This window comes from Pteropus vampyrus, unplaced genomic scaffold, assembly GCF_000151845.1.
Source record: "Pteropus vampyrus isolate Shadow unplaced genomic scaffold, Pvam_2.0 Scaffold67, whole genome shotgun sequence".
Classification (NCBI taxonomy): domain Eukaryota; kingdom Metazoa; phylum Chordata; class Mammalia; order Chiroptera; family Pteropodidae; genus Pteropus; species Pteropus vampyrus.
The window spans coordinates 3,643,721-3,646,959 of NW_011888848.1; the positions used below are offsets into that span (position 1 = coordinate 3,643,721).

The window sequence follows — 3,239 nt, forward strand, 5'->3', positions numbered from 1 at the left end:
GATGCATAAGATACCTGCTATAGTATTATTTACGTTATAACAAGAAAAAAAAGAAACATGATTAATTAGTAGAAAAAAGATTTGTGACAATGTTCAGTTAAACATGATCTATGTAGTACAAACTCAATGATGTTAACATATGTGTAAAGATGCATTTGTATGTGTGGATAAGTATCTAAAGAGCAAAAGTTTTTGACTAACTCTCAGTAATAGAAATACTGGTGATTCTTCTTCATATTATTATGTATTTTTCTCTACTGAACATATAGTCCTATAAATATCAGAAAAAATATTTAAAAATACAAGGGGCAGGAGCAACACTAACATCTTAATGAAACTCAAATGCCACTATAGCTTACATTTTTGGGTTTAAATGAGCTGACAGAACCACATATCTTAGGTCTTTTTAGTAATATCAAATAATACAATTTGATCTTAAGGTTTTAGAAAGATGCCTAATATACTTTTTGTCTCTTAGAAGGTAAAAATACACGTAGATATCAAATCATAGCTAAAGTAAATATTATCTAAAGGCAACTCTAGTATTTAGGTTACTAACAAGCTATGTTTTTCAATTATCTTCTTTGTTTTTCTTTTCTTTCATTATCTCCTAAAAATGTAGTATAAATTAAGGGAAGCCATCTTCATTAGAATTCATTCACTTAATTAATAAATACTTTTCAAGCACTTGCTATGTCTTTAAGGCACTGGGGATTCTGCAGTGAAAAGAATAAAGTTCTCGTTTGGTTGAGGAACAAATTTTATTTCTATCATGTCACGACAAAGTGCTAAGAATGACGCAATATTCATTAGTATGTTATACTGTATCAATAATAGAAAATGAAAGTTACAAATTTCTTTAACAAAGAATATAAAAGAATCACCTTTATTTATTCTAAGGCATGTATTTTTTCTTATTTGTTTAATTAAGGAAATTAAAATTACTTGATTACTTACCCCAATATTAAACATCCCTGTAAAATATTCCATATTTGCTTGAATGAACCAAATGTTGCTTAGGCCTAGTTCATCACTTCTCTTCTTAGCACGAATTAATGATAATTCCTTGTTTTCTATTAATGTAACCTAGATTTCACCCAGGAAACAAAATATACTCAGTAACAATTCAGACCTTAGGACAAAGTATTATTGCTCTTACATAGCTTTAATAATGTAGAACATATTATATTGATCCCTACCCTGTGCCAGGAAGTATGCCAGATAATGATACAAAAATGAACAAGGTCCTTAGCCTACGGCCATACTACCCTGAATGTGCCCGATCTCATCTGATCTCAGAAGCTAAGCAGGGTTGGGCCTGGTTAGTACTTGGATGGGAGACCACCTTGGAATACCAGGTGCTGTAGGCATTAGAAAAATAAATAAATAAACAAGGTCCTTAAACCCTTGAAGCTTACAGTTGTAGTGATATAAGCGAAACAAACAATTATAATACAGTGATAAGTGCTTAATGAAAGACATATAATGTGTTATCAGAGCACTCAAACTTGATGACCAAGGAAGGTTTCAGTCATTTAATATGGAAAAGGAGCATATTAACTGAGGCCTGATCAATGAATAGAAATTAGCTGGGGGGATGAAGGAATGTTTCAGGCAGAAAGAAAAGCATGTATGAAGGCCTGAGGTGAGGAAAATGGTGTGAAGAACTGAGAAAATTAGCATAGCCAGGTCACAGTGTGTGATGGTGATGGAGGGGATGGGGGTGGACACTGTGTGGAGGGTGGAAATAAGGCTGGGAGAGGTAACAAGAGCCAGATCATGGGTGAGAAAAGCAGTTTCAGTTGCTGCAACGTATAGTACAGTTTGGTGGCGGCGAGGAGGAAGGCAGTGCAACCAGTTAGAAGTCTCTCACAGTAATCCGGACCAAGGAAGGTAGCAGAGGATCATTGGTTTGGATGGAGAGAAGTAAGCAGAATTAGGTCTTTATGAAAAAATCCTGGATCTCTCTGTATAAAAAAACCTGTCAGAGTACACTTGGCGTCCAAGGCTTTCCAGCTTTTATTCTAGCCAAGACTTCCCTTTTCCAGCTTTAACATCTCTGTTTCCAGTAAAACTGGAAAGGATGGGGGAAAAAAAGGCACCATATATCTGACCCTGTTTCTCCAGGATTCTCCTCTATGAGTTTTCCTCCTCTTACTCCAACCATGAAATCATTGCTTTCCTGAAAAATAAGACAGATACCTGCCTGTTTCTCCCAAGAGTCCTGATTTATTTTGCTCTTTATTTTCCAAGGAAAAGAAAAAAAGAAAAATATGGTCCTACTAATGGCCATCATTTTGTTACATGTCATTCTCACTAGTCCAAGAGTTCTTCCACATTTTTTCTTCTGGGAGCGGAGTAATCACTGTAATTATTTTACACTATCCAGAGAGCTCACATGCAAAAAATCTGACCCAATTCAACTGTATTTTTTGAAAAAGTGACATCAAATTCTAGAATTTCATGTTAAAAAATGGTCACTGTGAGGAAATTATTTAATATAGCAGAAGACTAAAAATAGTACAAACTTCTATTAAATAGTGACAACTGCATAAATTATGGTACATTTCCTTAAAAACATATTATGTAGTCACATTTTAGTGATATTTTAATGAAAATATTTAAAAACTATTTGCAATAGGGAAAAACATTTATAATACAAAATTGAGTAAAAACAGGTGATGAAAATTGCATTTGCATTTTTAGAATTTGCAACAACAAGCATCCTAATGGACGGTAACTTAATAAGAACATGGAGAGAAAATTGTTTGATGGATCAGTATGGTAGATTGGGGTTTATTCTTTTCCTTTAAAATTTTTTTTATTTTTTGTTACAATTTTTATCCATTTTTCCTTTAAATTCTTTTCCTTTAAAATATTTTTTATTTGTTGTTACAATTTTTATCCATTTTTACAATGGATAAAAATCAAGATACCAAAATAATATGCTCAACAAGTTTCAAAAGTTAGTATTTCCAGTATAAAATTATGTTGACTAGTAAACTAGTTTTATCATTATTTTATTTCACAATGAGATCCTTTATTTTTAAAATTATTTTGAAATAGAACCCTTGTACAAAAATTGAAAACTATTGTGATCCTATAACACATCTTTTCCCTTAAGATGCTGAATCTTAGTTTGGATAAAAAAGAAGAAAAAGAAAGAAAGAAAGAAAGAAAGAAAGAAAGAAAGAAAGAAAGAAAGAAAGAAAGAGAGAGAGAGAGAGAGAGGGAGGGAG

At 32.5% G+C, this 3,239-nt stretch overlaps 1 protein-coding gene and 1 non-coding gene across 7 annotated transcripts in view; one reads left to right on the forward strand and one right to left on the reverse strand.

Moving 5' to 3' along the window:
• The window catches only part of GSTCD (glutathione S-transferase C-terminal domain containing), a 120,759-nt gene that overhangs the window by 25,952 nt on the left and 91,568 nt on the right, over nucleotides 1-3,239 (reverse strand). For all 6 annotated transcript variants that reach the window (XM_023531369.1, XM_011361487.2, XM_011361485.2 and 3 more), the window contains one exon: nucleotides 958-1,086. In XM_023531369.1, the coding sequence (XP_023387137.1) occupies nucleotides 958-1,086 (129 nt within the window). The remainder of the gene's footprint in view (nucleotides 1-957; nucleotides 1,087-3,239) is intronic.
• On the forward strand, nucleotides 1,252-1,370 carry LOC111740710. Its single transcript, XR_002780728.1, has one exon. It is a non-coding gene; the product is annotated as a 5S ribosomal RNA (ribosomal RNA).